The sequence below is a fragment of the Dipodomys spectabilis genome, unplaced genomic scaffold (assembly GCF_019054845.1).
Source record: "Dipodomys spectabilis isolate Male_0828 unplaced genomic scaffold, ASM1905484v1 ptg000060l, whole genome shotgun sequence".
NCBI lineage: Eukaryota > Metazoa > Chordata > Mammalia > Rodentia > Heteromyidae > Dipodomys > Dipodomys spectabilis.
This window is the reverse complement of record NW_024870737.1, coordinates 2058601-2081382: the sequence shown is the minus strand read 5'-3', so window position 1 is coordinate 2081382 and position 22782 is coordinate 2058601. Positions and strand designations below refer to the sequence as shown.

General features: G+C 42.7%; 1 protein-coding gene across 1 annotated transcript; it reads right to left on the bottom strand.

The window, feature by feature from the left end:
• Window positions 1-378: 378 nt before the first annotated feature.
• LOC122108482 (protein BTG1-like) lies at window positions 379-924 on the bottom strand. The gene has a single exon (XM_042680408.1). The coding sequence runs from the start codon at window positions 922-924 to the stop codon at window positions 379-381; it is 546 nt and encodes a 181-aa protein (XP_042536342.1).
• Window positions 925-22782: the final 21858 nt, after the last annotated feature.

Here is a 22782-nt window from a genome sequence, read left to right as displayed (position 1 = left end):
TGAGCTTTCCAATAAAGCTCCCTAAATGATTTTGAAAACAAGTTCAAGTGTAACAGTGCAAATTCCTCTGCATGATATATTGCAGAGAAGGGATCTTAGACATAGATTTTCTTAAGGTGACTGATGTCAAAATTTAGTTAGAATATCTGGTGAATAACAGAAATCATCCTAGAACTTTACTCCATAGTAAGTAGAGTGATCATTTGCTTTAACTTATATGCCATTAAATAATTGAAAGGTACTGCCCTAACTATGGCACGCTTACATCAAAACTTTAACATTGTATCTTGCAAAAAATATTCACAGTTCAGTTATGATGGAAATTCCATAATCTATTACCCAAAGGATCCCATGGAAACAAAACTTTTAAATTTCCATTCACTGCAAGATGAGCCATCCATAGACTACACCTTCACTAGAGACAGTCATCATATTGTAGGTTTTGGAAGGGCTTCTGCCCAGGAACATTTCCTCCTTACAGCTGCTTCTGTTGTCTACCATTTGCATGGTGGAGGTATTCTGAATGCTCTCTCCTGGGGGTGAGGCCTCATACAGCACACAGATGGAGCCATCTTCTCCAATTCTATAGCACACTTCGTAAGGGTCAATCCAGAGTGTGAGTTCACTTGGGAGAAGCCTGAACAGCTCCTGACTGCTCAGTCCAATGCGCTGGGCAGCCTGTGCAATCAGAGGATCCATTTTATGATTGATGCGAATACAACGATAACCTGATCCCTTGAATGGCATGTCTGGGAACCAGTGATGTTTATAATGTTCTGCCAGAAGCTCCTGAAGTGTCTGGCTGAAGGTGTGCAGCAGGACTTCGCTTGTGAGCCCTTTGGTGCGGAGGAACTTGGAGATGAAAGCCACTGCGACTGTGATCTCGCACATCATGTTGGAAGTTGAGGGGTACAAAGGATTCATTGGAACGGCAACCGCCGGTGGCTCAGGTTGGCATGGGATGGGTGGGAAGACCCCAACAGCAAAGTGGCTAGCCCATGCTCCCTCAGGCACCAGGCAGCTGGGAGGAAAAGAAAGATGCTTTAAGGAAGAGACAGCAACCTTTTATCCTTTGTTTTTGTAGAGTAAAAAAAAAAGTTATTCTCAAGACAGGAGGCTGTGGAGATAGAAAACCAAGGAACAGTGACCAGATAACATTGCTCAGACTTCCCAATGGCTTGTGTGTCCTGCTCTGTAGCCTCTGAAGATCCCCACAGCTGCGCTTCCATCTCCCACGGGCTCAGACTGGTAGTGGTGCACGGAAGTTGCCCCTGGAGTCTTTTGAAGACTGAGGAGAAGAGCTTTCCTTGTTCTCCAAGGGGCTGAACATGCTAGTGTCTCACAGACACTGAACAAAGGATGGTCAAAGTCCCAGACGCAAACACGCAGAACACAGAGGAAAGAACTCAGGAGACTGGCTTTCCCACAAGGCCTTTCTTTGACTAGACTCCAGAGAGCACTGGGAAGAAGGCTGATGTCTTACACTCCTAATCCTGGTGGACACAGGCCACTCTTCAAACTGAGGAGAATGTTGGCTAAGGGTCTACAGAGGCCACAGAATGGCAGTGTGCATAAGTCTAATGAACACACACAGTTCTGTGCTGAGTGCCACAGCTGTGGCATCCCTGGTCCCTTTCTTCACTACTCTTATGGGAGCTCCCCAGGTACCATCCCTTTTCTGAGTCCTCTGCAGTTCAGAAGCTGGTGCTACCATTTGGCACACATGTCAAAGGCTCATTCTCCACAGTGCCAACACTGCAAGGTGAGGCCTTGTTCAGTGAGGTCTCCAGGTTATAGACACCATGCCCCAGAAGAAACTGTGCAACCCCAGCTGATCAGGTCTCTTCTTCTTCCTGGCTTCTCTTGCAAGTCATTTTCTCCATCACATACTTCAAGCAGGATGTGTCCTCACCAAACCCCCAAAGACATGGGGTCACCTGATCTTGGACTGACAAGTTCAGGCCTATGAGCTAAATAAACTTATCAATAAGTTGTCTCACATATTTTGCTGTATTGCTATGACGCTGACTATCACAGCTAGGAAGGCCACCAAAATTTTGATAATGTTGCCTAAGATGAGACCATCTATGTCAGAGAAGGACAGAAGGGATTTTTAACTGAAAATTCTAGCACCTACCTTGAGAGGCAGACCCAAGGAACTCTGTTTGGTTTCTTAGCATCTAAGTTCACATGCTTCCAGGTACAAGCCAAGTCTTTGAACAAACACTTTGTAAACATGTTTGAAAGCGTCATGATACCTGGTGTGGTGGTGCACATGTGTAATCCAGCACTCAGGATGAGGAGGACTAAGATCAAGGCCATCTGGATCACATAGGGAATTTTAGGCTGGCCTGGCATATTTAGTGACACCCTCTCTGAAAAGGAAAACAAAAACAAAAGCACCATGTCCACTGACAAATCTTGTGTCCAGACACAGAATTAAGGAGCCTTCAGCCTGGAAGCACTTGGAGAGGGTCTCCTTCAAATCCTGGTAGCATCTGGTCACAGCAGAGCAAGAGAAGTAAGACACCTGTTGCAGTCCCCTTTTAGAAACTATGGCTGACCTGAGAGAGGGAAAAGGGTACCACTGAGTGGGATGAGGACTCTTGATCTTTTCTGCTTAGGTGAGATTCCATTGCAGACTCTATCTCTATACAGAGTAAGCCCAAGGATGAGATGCTAAAGAACATGTATCACCCAAACCAGTGACACGGCCAGGCACGGGTGCTTCATGCCTATTATCTTTGCTACTCAGGAGTGTAAGATCTGAGGACCATGATTAGAAATCAATCTACACAGGAATTTCTGAAAGACTCTTATCCCCACTTAACCACCAAAAAGACACACTGAAAGTGGTAGTATGCTTGCCTTGAGATGAAAAAGCTAAGGCACATTGTGCAGTCTTGGTCCTTATGTTCAGCCTCATTCTGGGCACACACACACGCACGCACGCACGCACACACACACACACACACACACACACACACACACACACACACACACACACACACACACACACACACACTCCTTCCCTCCAACAACAAAGTCAAATGCCCTCTCATCTAGGTGGTTGATGACCATCATTAGTTCTATTGTGGCCTTTTATCCAGCCACACACATGCTCTCGACTTTTCACGTGCATACTGGTGAACTGTAGCTCTGGACTAGTCATGTGTCATTTATCAGTGTGAGTTTGCCCTAGGATAGATTCCATGAAGACTGGACCTCAGAAATGAAATGGAAATCTATGACATTGCTATGGGGATCCACAAATAATTGAGATTTGGAGACAAGCAGAGGTCAGTTTGGATCCCAAAGCACAACCAACGCTATGGCCATACCATTCTAGTCCACACCGTGGAGTATCACTATCACAGATGAACAAGATCTCTCCTGTCTTTCCACCCATAGACATTCCACTACCATGGCTACACACTGACCCACTGGCAGCAAAACACACCCTTCCCTTGGCTCCATCTGATTTGACCATGCAACTAGCAAGAGTGAGTAGGAGAAGCCAAGTGTGGGTTTAAGGTCTGCCTCAGACAGTGTTGGCCCTGTGCAGACAGATCCCTACCTATTGGGTAAGTTTCCACCCAGTATCTATGTTACCTAAGTAACTGGCACATCTGGAAGCAGTCACCTCCGTTCCTTCTAGGTCATATCCTGGGTAGTCCCTGATCATGCCTCCCATTTGACCAAAGAAGGGTTCTAGGCCCCGAGGTCACATCCAGACCCCATCTGGCCACTCCTTTGTCCCATCTGGCCACACCTCTTTCCCTCCTTGGCGTAGCTAACTCCTGGACGTTGAGTGGGTCACCCCTCTTTGGCCATGCCTTTCCACCCTGTAGGGTGGGGCAGCATTTTGGTAAATAAACTTCATTTCCTGCTTGAATACTGCATGGTATTCTGTTACTGGGCTACCTAATGAAACCTACCTATTTAATATACCTTACAGTGTGTAGCTCATACACATAATGCTAGCTACTCAGCAGGCTAAGATCTAAGTATCACAGTTCAATGATAGTTGGGGCAAGAAAATCTAGGAGACATTCATCTCCAATTAACCACCATAAATCTGGAAGTAGAACTGTGCCTCAAGTGGTAGAATTTTAGACTTGAACAACAAATCTCAAGGACAGCATGCAGGCCCTGATGAAGCTCAAGGATCAGCACTAAATAAAAAAAGAAAGAGTAATTGGAAGGGAGCATAGAAAGGCAGATATGGTGGTGGAGAAAGATTGAGTTACCAACCAAGTTCAGGCCAAGCTTCCTTAGAGGTACAGACACCCATTGACAGACCTGATACAGGTAGTCTAGGTAGTAAACTAGGTTGGCATCCTAATAAAAAGGTGGAACTTAGAGATAGTTGTGCACACAAGCCAACAACCATGAGAAGACAATGTCAAAGGTAGATGAATGTGACTTCACAGATCATGAAGTGCCATGACTGCCAGGCAATCAGCATATACTAGAAATGGGACACGGCATAGTGTTTCTGTCACAGAAGCATAGTCCTCATCAACACATTACCTTCAGATTCACTCCATTAAGAATTGAGGGGCAGGGGCTGGGAAGGTGGCTCAGTGGTAGAGCGTTTGCCTTGCATGACTGAGGCCCTGGGTTTGATTCCTCAGTACCACATAAGCAAAAAGAAAAAAGCCGGAAGTGGCGCTGTGGCTCAAGTGGTAGAGCGCTAGCTTTGAGCTGAAGAGCTGAGGGACAGTGCCCAGGCCCAGAGTTCAGGCTCCACGACCGGACCCCCCCGCCCCCCAAAAAAAAAGAATTGAGGGGCAATGCAGTGTTCATATAGTAGAAAGAATCATGTCTGATCAAGGCCAGCAAGACAATGTATGAGTGCTGTCTTTATGCCATGGGCATAAACTGATCCCCACACATCTCCACTGGGTACACCCCAATTTTTTCATCAAACTGAACAGTAAACTAATCTTCATGTGCCTTTTTAATTGTCTCTGTTTACCTAACTATTGCTCTACCATGGACATTTCCATTTTGTTTCCCACTCTCTTCCACTAGAAATTACATTGTCACTGACACTGCTTCTCTGAAGACAGCAGCCAAAGGTGCTCTTTACTCACACATCTCATTGTCCTGTGTGTCATCATTCTACTCAGGGTGACAAACATCACTCTATTCCTTTCATGTGGATTATTTATGATGTAAGTTTTTGCCCCTCCTAGCCCTAGACACGTCTATGTATTCTAATGGGAGATATGTCCAGAAGAGATTTGCCAACTTCCCACCACTCCGCTTACTAGCCCACCCAAATCTTGTCACCACCACCACCCTCTCCCAAAGACGAAGGATGAGCTGCCTGAGTGGAAACCCTAGTGAGAACTGGTTTAATAACAAGGGGTCTTTGACCCTGCTACAGATCTTACCTGCCTTGTGGCTGAGAAGGATACACTCTGAAAACTGTCTTTTCCTTCACCTGCAGAAGCAGAAGGGATAAGGAACAATGGTCAAGTACAATTCAGCAATATTGCCCAAGTAGCCAAGATGGTCTTCTACTCAGTGAGCACTGGAATCCATTAAGGGCTAGGAAGTTTGGCCTCATGGGGAATAGCCCTGTGCACCTCACTTTCATAGTGAGAAGTTTCTTCCCAGCCTAGACCAAGGATCACGAGATGCACCATACATAAGAACAGAAAGCCAGTTCAATAAATGGGCTGTGTTCTTAGGGAAGCATGTACACTCTAACAGTAGGAAAGTGTCCACTCCCCCGACCCCACTCACAGCGACACTGCCATATTTCAGGGGTTCTATCCTCTTAGTCTAGATCTGTTGTATGGTAGCACAGAACATAGAGCTGGGCATCGCACAGTCTGGGGTCTCAGGGAGTCCCTAGCCATGGGGCAGTATGGGATGGATGGGATGATGTTCAAGTAGCAGCATAGAGGCCTTCACTGGCTGACATCAGTCAGGCCATTTGTACCCACACTTAGAAGAAGACAGAGTGTCAGCCTAGTAGGTTGTCTCCTGAAAGGGGTTTGAATCACAAAGTGAGGGTAACCACAACCCAGAAGTACCTTGTGAGTGTTGAATGAAAAGATTGAAAGCCTGCACATGGATAGCCATGAGAGTGATATGGCTAAGGAAAGATTACTACTGGAATTCATGGAATCTACAAACAGAGCCGAATGAATTTAAAAAAAAAAAAATGAAAATATAGCCGCTCAGCTAAAGGATTTGAGAGAGAACACTGAAAATCAAATCAAAGAAGTAAAGAAGTCCATACAAGATATACAATAAAGCTACAATAAAATATTGAAGCTATGAAAACTGATTGATTAAAAGGCAGGGGAATAAAAAAATAAATTTGAAAATCTTGGTAGCATATTAGATGATACAGAAGTTAGTGTGTTTGGAATTGAAGATTGTCTAGACTTTATAAGGAACAGAAAATTATTCAAAACAAATCCAACAAAAATATAGATCCTAAAAGAGCTGCAAAACACAATCAGAAGTCCTAATATGAGGCTAATAGGTATTGAGGAGGATCTACAGAAAGAAACTAGAGTGATAGGTAATATATCAGCAGAATCCTAGCTGAGAACTTGCCCTGAATCCAAAAGGATGGTCTCATTCAGATACAAGAAGCCTTTCGAACCCCAAACAAACTGGACCAGGACAGGATGCCCCACTGCTACACTGTAATCTGCACAGGATCAATAGAGACCAAGGAAAGGATCCTTAAAGCTGTCAGGGAGAAAAGATCAATCACGTATGATGGAAAACCAATCAGAATAACTACAATTTCTCAACAGAGACCATAAAAACAAGGAGAGCCTGAAATGAAATATGCCATGCCCTAAAGTTTAACAACTATCAACCAATATAGTATTCCCAGTTAAGCTCTCCTTCATAACCAAGGGACAAATAAAAACCTTCACAGCAACCAAAATTTGAAACAATTAATCTCCATCAAGACAGCATTTAAAAAGATACAAAGACAGTCTACACATAGAAACCAACAAGAACAGGATATATGCAGAGAAATGGCCCCTAGACAGAGAAACAGATAATTATAGTAATAATTAATGAAGCATAGCCCCTAAGAAAGTGGATAGCATGGCAAGAACTACCAAACACCTCTCAATTCTTACTACCAATATTAATGGACTCAACTCTCCAATGAAACAAAATAGACTGACAAGTTGGATCAAAAAGTAAGATCTGCTGCTTTCAAGAGACCCATATTGCCCACAAAAACAAATATATCCTGAAAGTGAATGGCTGGAATAAAATCTATAAAGCAAACCGCCCCCATAAGCAGACCAGATTTGTAATCTTAATATCATATAAAATAGTCTGCAATTAAAATTAGTGAGAAGAGACAAAGGACAACATACTAATAAAGGGATATCTCCTACAGGAGTATATAACAATCCTAAACACCTAAACATCTATACACTAAATGCTGGAGCACCCAAATTCATCAAACAAACACTAGTTACCCTGAAAGCACACATTAATCCTAACACATTGGTTGTTGGTGACTGTTACACACCACTGTCTCCTCAGGATAGATCTACCCAGCAAAAACTCAACAGAGAAATCACAAAATTAAACAACTGTATAGATCAACTAGACTTAACAGACATCTACAGAATATTTCACTCAGCAGTATCAGAGTACATGCTCATCTCAGCAGCACATAGAACATTCTCCAAATCAGATCACATATGAGGTCACAAAGAAAATCTGTACAGGGGCTGGGAAGGTAGCTCAGTGGTAGAGCGCTTTCCTTGCATGCATGAGGCCCTGGGTTTGATTCCTCAGCACCACATAAGCAGAAAAATAAAAAGCCAGAAGTGGCGCTGTGGCTCAAGTGGTAGAGTGCTAGCCTTGAGCTGAAGAGCTGAGGCACAGCACCCAGGCCCAGAGTTCAGGCCCCACGACCGGACCGCTCCCCCCCACCAAAAAAAAAGAAAATCTGTACAAATTCAGAAATATTGAAAGTATTACCTGCATTCTCTCAGATGACAATGGAATACAATTAGAGCTCAACACCAAAAGCAACCATAGAAAATTCTTCAACTCATGGAGACCGAACACATTGTTGAATCACCAGTAGATCACTAAAGAGATCAGAAAGGAAATTCAAATGTTCATGATAGTTAACAAAAATGAACATACAAAATACTAGCTCTTCTGGTACACAGCAAAGGTGGTACTCAGTGGAAAATATATAGCTCTGAGTGCCTATGTCAACATATTGGAGAAATCTCAAAACAACAGTTAAGTGATACACCTTAAACTCCTTGAAAACTAGCAATAAGCCAAATCCCAATCCAGTAGACAGAAACAAAAAAATTAAATCAGAATTAAATAAATTAAGAGTCCAAAAAGAAACCCAGAAATAGTTGGTTCTATGGAAAATTTACAGACAAACTAGGGGTTTGACAGACCCTGAGAAAATCTGACCAAAACCAAAAGAGAACACTTCCAAATAAAATGAGAGATGAGAATGGGAACATCAAGAAAGAAATAAACTAGATTCAGAATATTATAAGAATATACTTTGCAAACTTTTATGCTAACAAATTTGAGAAACTGAATGAAATAAAATTTGTAGCAAATATTGATATACACAAACTAAATTAAGAAGATTTAAACCAATTAAATAGACACATCATGTATTGAAAAAGAAATGACAATAAGAGCCCTCCCACCTAGGAAAACCACGGGACCAGACAGATTCACAGCCAAATTCTATAAGGGTTTCAAAGGAGAACTCACACCAATAGTCTTCAAAATATTCAGTGAAATTGAAAGTGAATGGTTATGACCAAACTTGTTGTATGAGGCTATCAAAACCGTCATCACCAAACTGGGTAGGGACTCACAAAGAAAGAGAACTATAGAGCCATTTTTAAATGAACATCAGTGCAAAACTTCTCAATAAAATTTTGGTCAACCAACTTCAAAAACTAATCAAAAAATCCATACACTATGATCAAATAGGAGTTATTTCAGGGAGGCAAAGCTGCTTCAATATATGCAAGTCAATGTAATCCAACACATCAACAGGAGCAAGGAGAAGACCCACTTGATCATTTTAATAGAGGTCAAAGAAGCATCTGACAGGATCCAACCCCCTTTAAGATGGATACTCTGGAGAAACTAGGAATCCAAAGAACATTCCTCAATACAATAAAGGCTGTATATGTCAAACATACATCCACCATTATACTTAATGGTGAAAAGGTAAAACCATTTCCTCTAAAATCAGTAATGAAACAAGGATACCTGTTCCCTCCACTCCTCTTCAATATAGAATTGGAATTCCTAGCCAGAGCATTAAGGCAATAGACAAACATAAAGGGAATCCAAATAGGAAAAGAAGTAAAACTCTTCCTCTTTGCAGATTACATGATCCTGTATTTAAAGAATCCTCCCATAGACTCCTTTCCCAAGTTACTTGAGCTGATCTGAAACTTTAGCAGAGTAGAAGGGTATAAAATAAACTCACAAAAATCAGTAGCTTTTCTGTATGCCAACAATGAAAAGAATGAAGCTGAAGTGAGGAAAGCAACTCCTTTTGTAATAGCCTCAAAAAATACATAGAAATTAAGTTAAACAAAGATGTGAAGGACCTCTATGATGACAAATTTTCAAACTTCAAAAAGGAAATTAAAGCAGATTTGAGGAAGTGGAAAAATCTCCCATGCTTCCTGGATTAGGAAAATTAACATTGTGAAAATGGCAATACTGCCAAACACTATCTACAAACTCAGTGCAATTCCCATCAATACCCCATCAACATTCTTCAGCGAAATAGAAGAAGCAATCTAAATTATGGAATATTTACATGGAATAGTAGAAGACCCCAAATAGCAAAAACAATCCTTAGCAGGAAGGATAGTGCTGAAGTCATATCAATACCAAACTTCAAACTCTATTATAAAGCCATGGTTATAAAAACAGCTTGGTACTGGCACATGAACTGATCTGAGGACCAACGGAATAGAACTGAAGACCCAGAAATGATCCCACTGACCTATGGCCACCTAATCTTTGATAAGGGAGCCGAAAACATTAGATGAAAGAAAGATATCCTCTTCAATAAATGGTGCTGGCAGGGTTGGTTAAACACCTGTAGAAAACTGAAGTTAGATGCTTATATATCACCCTGAACAAGAATCAATTCCAAATGGATTAAAGACTTCAAAGTAGGAGCAATCCTGAAAATAGTACTGGAAGGGATAGAAGGAAAAACTAGGGCTCCTTGGTATAGGTAGAAACTTCCTAAATAAAGATTGAAAAACAAAACAAATGAAGGAAAGGTTGTATAAATGAGACTGTATTAAACTGAAGAGTTTCTACATGGCAAAAGACATAGCTAGTAAGATAAATAGAAAGCCCACACATTGGGAGAAGATCTTCACTAGCTACACAAAAGATGAGGACCTCAGATCTAAAGTATACTTAGAGCTCAAAAAATTACCCCCCCCCCCAAACAAATCCTCAAAAAAACAACCTCCCCTTTAATACCTGGGCTGAAGAATTGAGAAGAGCCAGATGCCAGTGACCTCATGCCTATAATTTCTAGCTACTCAGGAGGTTGAGATCTGAGGATCATGGTTCAAAGCCAACCCAGGTTTATCTCCAATAAACCACCAGAAAACCGGAAGTGGCGCTGTGGATCAAGTGGTAGAGAACTAGACTTGAGCTGAAGAACTGAGGGACAGTGCGTAGGCCTGGAGTTCAAGCCCCACAACTAACAAAAAACAATTAAAAAGAGACTCCTCTGGACAGAAAATAAGAATGGTGTATAAACACATGAAAAAATTTCAACATCTCTGGCCATAAAAGAAATGCAAATCAAAAACTACATTGAGATTCCACCCCACTCCAGTTAGAATGGCTATTATCAAGAAAACAAATAACAGATGCTGGTGGGGATTTGGGCAAATGGGAACACTACTACACTGTTGGTGGGAATGTAAACTGGTTCAACCACTCTGGAAACCAGTATGGAGATTACTCAAAAAACTAAACATAGAACTTATTCCTGGGCTTTACCCCAATGATTACAACCAAGGCCACACTAAACTACCAGGACAACTATGTTCATTGCAGCATTATTTACCATGGCTAAGATGTGAAATCAACCCAGATTCCCCTCAGTAGATGAATGGATTAAGAAAATGTCACACACACACACACACACACACACACACACACACACAGAATGTAATTCTATGCTTCCATCTGCAAGAATGGCACTGACCCATTCATAAAGAAATGGAAAGACTTGGAAGTAAACCAGGTCCAAAAAACATAGGTATCATGGTTTCCCTCATTTGTAATAATTAGTATACAACTAGGATAGTCCTAGCAAAGGATCACAATAGCCCAATTGCTATGTACATATGACCATATAAAATTAAGTTAATCGAAATAAACTCCACGATCTGGAAACAAGAGGCTGTGTGTGTGTGTGTGTGTGTGTGTGTGTGTGTGTGTGTGTGCACACTGATTGCAGTTATTTCTTTTTTTCATCCTCTGGTTTATTCCCTGTGGTCACTGTTCCTGTTTACCATACCCTTTTCCTTGTATATATGTTTATGAGATTTAGGGCAGGGAAGGGGAATCACAGAAATGGCAGGACAAAGGGTGAACCAATGAAACAGCAATACTTAATGGAAATGAACTTTATAACTTGGAGGGGGAGGGAAAGTAGCAGAAAATGAGGGAGCGGTAACATTGTTCAAGAATTGTACTCATTACCTTATGTAATTAACCCTTCTGTATATCACCTTTACAAAAAACATTTTTTAAGTACCTTGTGAGGAGTGTCCAGTGCACAGCTTCTTGCTCCCTTCAACCTCAGGACTCAGTGCCACAGACACCAGCTTTCCTTTGACTTTGCAGGGCTCAGAACTGAGGCCAAGGGATGGGTATCCTGGGCCTCGCTGGGACACCTACAGTGAGATCTGCAGCATTGTAAGAAAGGCCTCTCGGCCCTGTGAGAAGAACAGGAAGGAGGAAAGCAGCGCAGGGAGCAGGATGCCTGGCATGCTTGTTTCTTTACTGGGCCAGTGCTGATGTCATCTTGGGGACACAAATGGGGGCCAGGTGCTGCCCAGCTTGTCACCCCTTTTAAACCCAGAGCTAAGCTGATTCCAGAGCAGACTTATGCCACTGGACCATAATGGACAACCACCAGTTTTGTATACAGGATAGAGTGGCACATTACATAATCACACCATGATGTAAACATGCAGTTGTGCACACTGGTCTCTAAGGAACAAAGTTGGACTGCAGTAGGGGCGGAAAGTCAGGTAGCCTTGGGGTTGGGGTGAGGGTGATGAACAGGAAAAGGTGGAGAAGGAGGAAAAGAAGTGGAGGTGCAGGAGGAGGAGGAAGAAGAGTAGAAAGTGGGAGGTGGTTAAGATCACTGAAGCCACCAGTTCACACGTGGGAAGGGGTACATGGAAGTTAAAATGTTTTTCTATAACCTTGAAAGTGGGTGAGAGGTAAGGGTACAGCGGGATGGGTCTGTGAGAGTTGAGGCAAATTGCAGGCAGAGTTTCAGGTGGAGTCAAGCATGGCAACTAAGAAGGGGCTGGCAGAAGGCAGGGCTTTGGATGGGAAAGGGCGGAGCTACAAAGTACAAGGCTAGTTTGGGGTGGTGCTTCCGGTGGAGCAGGGTGGGGTTTTGGGGGAGGGGATGGGGCAGATCTTTAGACTATGGGAGACTAGGCTAGTTTAGGGCGGGGTTTCCAGTGGGGCTGGCTGGGCCATGCTTCGAGGGAGGAGGCAGACCAGGATAGGATTTCCGATTGAGGAAGGCCCAAGTTCTAGTGAGCGGTTGGGGGTGGGACGTTTCCATTGGAGCAGCTTCGAGTGAGAAAGCTGGTTGGGCGTGGGGCTACAAAAGAGAGCTACAAAGGAGTAGGCTACTTTAGTGGGAAATTTTCAGTGGAGCAGGGTGGGGTCTATGGAGGAGTAAGCTGATAGGGGACAGGGTAAGTTTTAGGGATGGGCTGCGACGGAGGAGGCTGATGAGGGCAGATTTTCTGAAATGAAGATGGCGGGGTTCGGCACGAATGAGTAGGGTGAAGGGGTGGTTCCCTTGGAGCAGGGCGGGATTTCAAGGGAGAAGTACCTTAGTGGCAGTGTTTCCGACGCAGGAAGTTGGATCTTCGAAGGAAAGGCTGGTTAAGGGCGGGGTTTTCAGACCAAAAACGGCTTCGAAGTACTAGAGAAATGAGCAGCAGGATTTCTCGTAGAAGAGGGCAGGGATTGGAGGACCGAAGATGATGAAGACAGGCTTTCCTGTATAGGAAGATGGGCTTCCGGTTTAGAAAGGTGGAGTTTTGCGTGAGCCACTATGGTGATAGAGCGTTTCATTGGAGAAGGGCGGGGCTTCGAGGAAGGAGTACCTTGGTAGCAGGGTTTCCGGTTGAGCAGGGTGGGGATTAGAGGGTTGAGGAGGACTGGGGCAGTGTTTCCTGTATAGGAAAGCGTTTCTGGGATAGGAAGGCAGGGTTTCACAAGAGCGACTAGGGTGAGGGATTATTTCCCCTGAAGCAGGGCAAGGCTTTGAGGGACTAGTACCTTGTGGCACGGTTGCCGCAGGAGCAAAACAGGCCTTTGAGCTGGGAGGCTGGTCAGGAAAGGGTTTCTGAGAGCCCAGAAACCTCCTACCAAGGACTAGAAAATTAGGGGTGGGGCTTCCGGGAGAGGAGAGCAGGGATTGGAGGATGGACTATGATGGAGGCGGAGTTTCCGGGAGAGGAAGGCGGGATTTGAGTGAGCGAATAGGGTGGCTGAGCATTTTTATTAGCGCTTTGGGCCGGGCTCTGAGAACACAGGGTGGGGCTACAAGGGTGTGGGCTACTTAGCGGCTGGATTTCCAGTATGGAATGAGGCACGGTTGGATGGGTTCAAGATAGGTCAAAGAGGGAAGCGATAGAGAGGTAGCTTGATACGTGGTGGAGGTGCCATACTCTGTGAGTAATTTCTGTCAAAGCAAAGTGGAGCTTTGAGGGAGGTTATAGGGCTTCTGGTGCAGCAGGATGTGGCTTCAATGGAGGAGGAGCTTTGAAGGCTAAGGTGGGAGCACATAGAATAGTTATGATCAGTCTTTCTTCGGAGCAGTGAGGGGGTTCAAGGGAGGAGGTGGCTTGGGGGTAGGACTTTCTGTGGAAGGGCAGGGCTAAGAGGTACCAGGCTAGTTACTGGTAGGGTTACTGGTGGAGGATGGTAGGGCTTTGAGAGAGCAGCTAGTTTATGGGAGTGCTCCTGTTGGAGCAGGGTGGGGTTTCGAAGGAGGGGGCTGGTTGGGGTGGGGCTTTTTGAGGGAACAGAGGGGCTACAAGGGGCTAAGCTAGTTCCTGGTGGGGATTCGGGTGGAGCAGTGCAGTGCAGTGCAGTGCAGGGTTTCCAGAAAAGCTGATGGAGGGCCTGACTTTTAGAGGTTAGGGAGACTTTATGACTGCGTAATCTAGTTAGGGATACAGTTTGTCTGAGGAGCAACACTGGGCTTCTTCAAGGGAGGCGATAGGGAGCTGGCACAGTTTAACTTATAACAGGACCAGGCTTCAAGGAAGGGGGATAGAGTGGAAGAGGTTTTCTGGTACAGTAGGGCAGGGCTTCAAGTGATGAGGCTTGTTTGGGGTAGGGCTTTGAGAGTTTGGGGTGGGGTACAAGGATGTAGGTTAGGGGAAGGGATTCACTGGAGATGAGGTTTGGGAGGTCAAGGTGAGAGAACCAGGCAATAGGATAGTTAGAGGCAGGGCTTTCAGTGTAGCAGGACAGGGCTTCCGGGGAGGAGGCTGACTGCAGGTGGAGTTTTCTGGTGGATCCAGTCGAACTTTTTAGGAAGGGATAAGATATGGGTGGTGAAGCAGGACTACGCTTCATAAGTGGAGGCAAACTGGGCAGGGTAGTTTTCAGTGGAGTAAGGCAGGGCTTGGAAGAAGGGGAGAGAATAGCAGTTTGAGGTGGACCAGAGAAGAGTTCAAGAGAGGAGGCTGATGTTGGATGGGTTTTGAGAGGGAATGGTGGGGCTACAGGCTAGTTAAGAGGAGAGTTTCCACGGGAGCAGGGAATGATTTTGAGGGAGGAGGTCTGTGAGGTTTCTGGTAGAGAACTACAGGCTTCAAGGGAAGAGCAGGATTGGGGGTGGGTTTCTGTTTAAGAGGGATGAGACTTGGAGCAATGAGGCTGGCTGTGGATCAGGCTGGTTGGAGGCAGTGTGTGGAATATGGCCAAGTTTGACTTTGAGGGAGAAGTTAAAGATAGGGCTGTGGGAGATGAATAAAATTGGGGGATGCTCCTCGCATAGCAGGGCTGGCCTTGCTTTCTGAAGGACATGGACACAGATCTTTAAGAGCTCTGTTAACTTAGGGATGCAGCCACAGGAGGCGCTGGAAGAGGCTGTAAGCACAAGGATACTATGCAGTGAATGAACGATGCCATTGTGGAATTGAGAGGATAGGTATAGGTGGATGCAGGGCTATAGTTTAGTAAATGAGATTAATTGAGGGTGGGCTTTACAGGATTAGGGAACTTGTGCTGGGGCCTAGGAAGAATAGGTGAGAGCATTGAGTTGTGCTTCATGTTGGTGGTTGCATGAGGTTGGAGCTTATTGAAGCTCTGCTGATGGAGAGAGGGAATTATTGTGGTGCACAGTGCAGTGCTCTGGATTGCCCAGTTAGAGGCAGTGGAACTTGGTAGAGTGGGGCTTTAAGGCCTGGGATTGTGAGTCCTTAGGAAGGTGCTTTGGGTGGTCCTGCAGTAGTAAATGGGATCAAATCTGGGTTCACATCTGCAGAGCTGGGGGTAGGGGTGGCTGTTGGATAGATCTGTAAATATTGAGTACAACCAGGGCTCCACAGCAGGTGTAGGAAAGGGGTAGCTGCCGATCCTCACCTACAGGTGTGGGTCAGGTCCTTGTAGGAGCTGAATGGGGGCCTGGAAATATCACAAGGCAAATGCAGACCGAGTGTCTGAGAGCCAGGAGGAGGGTCTCATGAAAAACACAGGGAGCTCACCTTGGTAGAATGTGTTGGGTGAAGGAGCTGTGCAGGAGCAGGTGAGACTTGGGAGAAAGATGGCGGGTGGCGCTGGGATGACGGTGTGAGGGGTAGGGCTTAGGCAGTGAAGTACTGAACAAGAGGCAGATGACTAACTGTCTGTTGGTACATAGTTGAAAAGAAGCTGCATGCTGGGTCCTGTGTGAAGAATTGCATTTTGCCCAAAGAGCTAGATTCTCACAGCACATGGCTGCTACCAGAGAATCCTATGGTGGCCATACATATGGGATCCAACCTTATTTCCCCAGCTGTTCCTGCTCTAGTGGGCATACTAGAAGTGAGATGCACATCCCAACATTCTCCCTCGGTGTGAGAGGAAACAGGAGAGGCCAGGTCTGTCATCTTCCCATTTGTCCACTTTCTTGTAGCCAAGATCCCCCAACTTGTTCATATCTCCTTTCTAGTCAACATAGATTTGGTGGTGTCCTTTTCAGCATGGCCTGGATCACAAGCTGCTACCCTGAAACTGCATTTGTGTCTGGTTTCATCTTCATAGAAAACTATATGGAGAGGAGAAACTGCATGCCAGTTGCCCTGCAGACATTGGAGAGCTTCATGGACTCCTACACATAGGTGTGGTACCTGGGATGGAGACTGTGGAAGAACAGACTTGAAATTCCTGTAACCTTCTATCACAAAACTGTCCTATCTGCTCATGATATGGGGGCCAAAGTCCATGCTTCCTGTGTTTCCTTGCCTGGGACCACTTCAACCAGCCTGTATTTTTTCTCCTCCTCTTCTTCTTCCTTTTTTTCTGTTCCTGGTGCTTGAACTCAGTGCCTGAACACTTCCCCAACCTTTCTTTTGTGCTCAAGGCTGGCATGATATCACTTGAGCCATAGTTCCACTTTTGACTTTTTGCTGGTTCATGAAACACAAGAATCTCATGAGAAAGGGCGTGAGAGCTGCTTTCCTCACATCTCAGCCTCTTCCATAGCTAGGATTACAGGTATGAGCCACCATTATTTGACTCCTCCCCTCCCTTCATCCTCTTAGGGTCAAGGGGCAATGACCTGGCCTAGTGATCCTCTGGCTCAGCTTAATTGCGCCCATGATTCAGATGGCAAGAGGTCACTAGAGGAGAATTTTTCAGATATAACTGTGAGTACCAGGCATGAATTGACACAGTGTGCATTCTGCATAAGATACATTCAGCCACTGGTCTACTGGCACATCTTGTAGCAACTTTAGAAAGTACAGAAGTGTTTTAAGAATCAGAAACAAAGAACTGTTATATAGTCAATGGGGAGAAAAAAGTGTATAAAATGGGCATAATTCCTGTCTTTTTTTTTTTAATGCAATTTTGTTTGTTCCACTGAGTGCCTACTATCTTACATTTTTATCTTTTATTTTCTTTTTTATTGAAATGACATAAATTTCACAAATTTCAGAGTATTGTTGGATAGTGATACTTAAAGTCGCAACCACATTTTAACCTTCACGAGGCACATTGTCATTATAGTGGGTCTATAAAGCTTATGGACTCAACAAACCTTGACACTACATTTATTTTTTCCAAATTGGGTGATATGTACATTTCTTTCCTTTTGCTTAGTGTAAGCTGTTCCCTCTTTCTCTCTCATTCCCTCCATCTCATCGCTGCCCTTGAGTTGCCTAGTTCACTTTCATCAATGTCCAGTGCAGCTGATGGGCCCCCTCTGGTGTATTTTTCCCGTTTCCCTTTCTGTGCCCTCCTCCTAGCTTCCCTCAGATGTGCACATGTATATACCATATATGATGTCAAGAGCATGGAATCATCTAGAAATGATATGACAAATTAGGAAGAGATCCTTTGTATTTTGACTCCTGTTCACTCTGTCATATCTCCTTGCATTTTGAATTTAATATCCACATATCAGGGAGACATGTACCGTTTTTCTCTCTGATCTTGCCTTATTTTGCTCAACATGATTTGTTCTACTTCCATCCATTTCCTTTTGAATGCTATTATTTTGTCCTTTCTAATGGATGCACAAAATTCAATTGTATATAGGTACACAATTTTTTGATCCATTCATCTGTAGTGGGGCATCTGGATTGTTTCTATATCTTGGCTTTTGTGAACAGTGCTGCAATAAACATGGAGGTGCATGTGTCCTTGTATCCTGGTTCCTGCTGCTCAGGATAGATGCCTAGAAATGGTATGGCTGGGTCACAGGGAAGGTCTATATTTAACTTTCTGAGGAACCCTTGGACTGCTTTCCAAAGTGGTTGTATTACTTCGCATTCCCACCAGTCATGCAATAGGGTTCCTCTTTCTCCACATCCCCTCCAGCATTTGTCATTGGCTGAATTTAGAATGTGGGTGATTCTGACTGGGGTAAGGTGGTATCTCAGGGTTGTTTTTATTTGCATTTCCTTTACAGCCAGGGATGATGAACATTTCTTCATGTGTTTCTTTGCCATTTTTACCTATCTTTCTGAGAAGTCTCTCTGTAGTTTCCATGCCCATTTAATGATTGTTAGATTTGGGAGGGATTATTTTCTTGAGTACCCTGTATATAATTGATATTAGGCCTTTGTCTGGTATACTGCTTTTCCCAATTGGTTGACTGTCTTTCTAGTTTGGTAACTATGATTTTAGCTGTGCAGAAACTTTTTATTTTAAGACAATTCCATTTGTTGAGTCTCTCTCCAATTTGTTGTGACCCTGGGACTCTGTTCAGGAAGTTCCTGCCTGTGCTTATAAGTTCTAGTGTCTCTCCTATTCTGTCCTGCAATAGTTTCAGAGTTGGGGTTTGATGTTAAGGTCTTTAATCCATTCTGAGTTGATGTTAGTGCATGATGATGGGCTGGGGTCCACTTTTAGTTTTCTGCATGTGGCCACCCAGTTTTCCCAACACCAATAGTTGAAGAGGCTGTGTTTCTTAAACTGTATGTCTTTGGCTCCTTTGTCAAATATCAGCTGACTATAAGTATGTGATTTTATTTCTGGATCTTCTATTCTATTGGTCTTTGGGTCTATTTTTGTGCAATCCCAAGCTATTTTTGTTATTATGGCTGTATTGTAGAGCTTGAAATCTGGTATTGTGATACCTCCTAAGTTGTTTCTTTTGCCTAGACTCGTTTTGGCTATTCTACGTCTTTTGTTGTTCCATATAAATTTTTGGATGGCTTTCTCTATTTCAGTAAAGTATGTCATTGGGATTTTGATGGGAATTGCATTGAATTTATATATCATTTTTGGCAGTATGGCCATTTTCATGATATTGAGTCTACCAATCTGTGAACATGGAAGGTCCTTCCATTTCCTGGTATTCTTTGCCATTTCTTTCTTTAGATTTTTGAGTTTTCACTAAATACATCCTTTGGTTAGGTTAATTCCTAGGGGTTGTTTTTCAGGTTATTGTGAATGGGGTTGTTTTCCCTGATTTCTCTTGCTGCATGTACATTGTTGGTGTACAGAAAGGCAACTAATTCTTGTGGGTTAATTTTATGTCCTGCCAAAGGGGTTTATAAGTTCTAGAAGTTTGGGAGTGGAGATTTGGGGGTCATTTAGGTATAAAATCATGTCATCTGCAAATAGGGATAGTTTAATGTCTTGCTTCCCTATGTGAATCCCTTTAATATCCTTTTCTTGCCTTATCGCTCTGGCTAAGGATTCCAGAACTATATTGAAGAGGAGTGGAGAGAGGGGGCATCCTTGCCTTGTTCCTGATTTTAGAGGAATTGGTTGTAGTTTTTCTCCATTATGATATTAGCCACTGGTCTGTTGTATATGGTTTTTATTGTTTTATTATTTTTATTTTTTATTTTTTCTTGTCAGTCATGGGGCGTGAACTCTGGGCCTGGGTGCTGTCGCTCAGCATTTCAGCTCAAGGCTAACACCCTACCACTTGAGTCACAGTGCCACTTCTGGCTTTTTCTGCTTATCAAGTGCTGAGGAATCGAACCCAGGACCTCATGCATGCAAGTCAAGCACTCTACCACTGAGCCACCTTCCCAATCCTGGTTTTTATTGTTTTAAAGAGTGTTCCTTCTATTCCTATTTTCTCCAGAGCTTTTAACATGAATGAGTGTTGTATTTTATCAAAAGCCTTTTCTGCATCAATAGAGATAGTCATGTGGTTCTTGACCTTGGCTCTGTTGATGTGATGGATTATATCTATTGATTTAGGTATGTTAAACCAGCCCTGCATCTTTGGGATCAAGCCCACTTAATCATAATGTCTGATTTTTAAAAATAGGTTTCTGGATTCTGTTGGCTAAAATTTTATTGAGGAGCTTTACATCTGTGTTCATCAAAGAGATTGGACTGTAGTCCTCTTTTTTTTTTTAATTGGATCTTTGCCTGGTTTAGGAATGAGTGTGATATTGGCTTTATAGAATGGAATTGGGATTTCTCCCTCTGCCTCTATTTTGTGAAAGAGCTTGAGGAGTATAGGTATTAGTTCTTCTATTAGTTCTTCTTTAAAGGTCTTATAGAATTCCTTAGTGAATCCTTCTGGGCCTGGGCTTTTCCTTATTGGAAGAATTCTAATTGCTTCCTCTAACTCATTGCATGTTATTGGCTTATTTAATTGATTTATATCTTCTTGATTCAGTTTGGGCGATTTGTATTTCTCTAAAAATTCATCCATTTTCTGCAGGTTTTCCTTCCTTAGTGAGTATATAGTTTCGTGAAATAGTTCTTTATGATTGTTTGCATATCTTGGATGTTTGTTGTAACTTTTCCTGTGGCATCCCTGATCTTATTTATTTGGGTCTTCTCTCTTCTTTTTTTAGTTAATCTTGCAAGAGGTCTGTCAATTTATTAGTTTTTTTTCAAAAAACAGCTTTTTGTTTTATTAATTTTATTTATAATTTTCTTAGTCTTTATCTCATTAATTTTAGCTCTTCTTTTGGTTATCTTGCTCCGTCTAGTAACTTTCGTTTCAATTTTTTTCTTGCTTTTCTAACATTTTTGGTTGTATCATCAGATTATTTACTTGAGCTGCCTCTGTTTACTTGATGTGTGCACTAATAGCAATAGATTCGCCACTCAAGATTGCTTTCACTGTGTCCCAAAGATTTCTTTGTGATGTATATTTGTTTCCATTGAATTATAAGAACTTTTTGATTTCTTCTCTAATTTCTTCTGTGTCCCTGATATTGTTGAGAAGTGTGCTGTTCAATCTCCATGTATTTGAGTAATTTCTACAGTATGCTTTGTTATTGAGAACTAATTTGATTCCACGATGGTCAGATAGAATACTAGCAACTATGTCGATCCTCTTGTATTTGCTTAAATTCTTCATATGAGCTATGATATGATCTAATTTGGAGAAAGTTCCATGGGCTGCTGAGAAGAATGTCTGTTGGGTGGTTGTTGGGTGGAAAACTCTATAGATGTCTGTTAGGTCCATTTCGGATATGTTAACACTTATTTCAGAGGCTTCTTTGCTAATTTTTCTGGTTGGTAGACCTGTCCTTTGGTGAGAGTGGAGTATTAAAGTCTCCCAGTATTATTGTATTTCAGTCTATTTTTTCTGTAAGTCTGAGAATATTTGCTTAACGTATTTGGGTGCTCCAAAGTTTGGTGAGTTTAAATTGATGATGGGTGATATCATCTTCTTGGATTGTTTTCTGTATTAATATGTAGTGACCTTCTTTGTCTTTTGTACTGATTTTAATGAGAAGTTTATTTTGTCAGATATCAAGATGGCAACCCCTGCCTTCTTGCTGGGTACATTTGCATGGAAAATTTTCCTCCATCCCTTTACTCAGAGGGTTTTCTTGGGGGGGGGGGATTGGTTTTATCTTTGGCGGTCAGATAGGTCTCTTGGAGACAACAAATGGATGGATCTTGTTTTCTGATCCTCTCGGGTTCTTCTTATGATTGGTGAATTAAGTCCATTGTTGTATATCACTATTATAGAGTGATTCATTGTGTTTCCTGTCATTTTCTAAGTCTTTCCCAAGTTTTTCTTCTTTCCTTTCCTCCTGTGCTTACTAAATTGATCTCCTAGTGATGTGATTCCCTGATCTTGATAGTTTCCTTAGGATTATATTCTTCCTTAATATTTTTTGTAGTACTGGCTTATTGTTTATTAATTCATTTAGTTTTTCTTTACAATTAAAAGTTTAAGTTTCTCCATCAACTGTATGCTAAGTTTCACTGGATGTACCAGTCTAGGTTGGTAGTTGTTGGTTCTCAGGGCTTGGATGGTATTTTCCAGGCTCTCCTTGCATTCAGGTTTTGTATGGAGAGGTCTGCAGTGATTCTGATTTTCTTTCCATTGTAGTATATAGCTCCTTCTTTGATTTTTCCACATGTAAGGTGATGTCTTTGTTACTATGATGTGTCTAGAACTGTTCCTAATGGGATTTGTTTGCTAAGTGTATGCTTCTGAATGTAGGTGAGATTTTCTCTTTTAAGATTGGGGAAATTTTCAGCGAAAATCTTATTGAATAAGTGTTGCATTTCTCAATTTTGGTATTCCTCTCCTTCATCAATCCCAATTATATGAAGATTAAATTTCTTGGCATTGTAAGTGCGTTCTTGGACTTCCCTTTGGTAAATTCTGAGTGATTTTTTCCCCCAAATCTGTGACTTGTTTCTCCATCTGCTGCATTTTGTCTTTAGTGCCTGATACTCCATTTTCTATCTCATTCATTCTGTTAATAATAGATCCCATGGTGGTTTGCATGGTGGAAATTGAACCATTTATGATTTCTGTATCCGTTCTCATAGTGTTAATTTCATCTTTTAACAATGTGTGTACTGTGT

Excerpts from the sequence above, each read along its gene's own strand:
- LOC122108482 (XM_042680408.1), bottom strand. The coding sequence starts at position 924 with ATGAATCCTTTGTACCCCTCAACTTCCAACATGATGTGCGAGATCACA.